Here is an 824-nt window from a genome sequence, read left to right on the forward strand (position 1 = left end):
AACTCTAGCACGGGTGGTTCTTCCAAGGATGGCTTAGTGCGTTATGAAGTTCGTTCAGATAACTTGAGTGGTTCAAAATTTGATTCAACATGAATTACGGCACAATCCTCCTCCCATATTGCGCCGATTCCAAATTCTTCTTCCTCCAATTCTGCTAGGGGCTCGTGCCAAGGTTCTTCCCGTAGTTTCTCAATATATTGGCAATTCTCCATATCACTTGGGTAATTCAATGCATTGAAAATGTTGAACTTCACTTCCTGATCGTCAACTTTGATGGTGAGCTCTCCTTTTTGCACATCAATCAGCATTCGCCCTGTTGCAAGAAATGGGCGACCCAAGATGATAAAGTCCGCCGGGAAGATGAACATGTCCACTTGCATGAGTACATCCTCTATCTTACCCTCAGGATGTGTTATAGATCTATCGGCCAACTGTAGTGTGATCGTGGTTGGTTTTGTGTTGTCGGTATCCAGCTTCTTAAAGATTGATAAGGACATTAAACTTATGCTCGCCCCTAAATCGCACAGCGCGTTCCCGACCTTCTTCCCTCCTATTGAGCAGGGCAATGTAAAATTCCCAGGGTCCTTCATTTTGATGGGGATATTATTTTGAAACAGTGCACCATATTCATATGTTAGCGCAACTGTTTCATTTTCCCCAATCTTTCTTTTATTAGCAAGAATATCCTTGAGAAATTTTACATAGCTCGGCATCTATTCCAAAGCTTCTATTAAGGAAATATTGATGGGTAGCTATCGGAGAACGTCCAGGAACCTCTGGAATTGCTTGCTATCATCTTTCTTCTTCCGCCTGGACGGGAAAGG

At 43.0% G+C, this 824-nt stretch overlaps 1 protein-coding gene across 1 annotated transcript; it reads right to left on the reverse strand.

Moving 5' to 3' along the window:
* Positions 1-98: 98 nt before the first annotated feature.
* Positions 99-590, reverse strand: LOC150030611 (uncharacterized; the record flags this gene model as incomplete). Its single annotated transcript, XM_090309486.1, has 1 exon — positions 99-590. A coding segment is annotated over exon 1 (492 nt), but the record flags the coding sequence as incomplete, so codon positions are not given.
* Between the last annotated feature and the right edge of the window lie 234 nt (positions 591-824).

Source organism: Benincasa hispida, unplaced genomic scaffold (assembly GCF_027475165.1).
Source record: "Benincasa hispida cultivar pf3 unplaced genomic scaffold, pf3_genome.v1.1 HicScf1786, whole genome shotgun sequence".
NCBI lineage: Eukaryota > Viridiplantae > Streptophyta > Magnoliopsida > Cucurbitales > Cucurbitaceae > Benincasa > Benincasa hispida.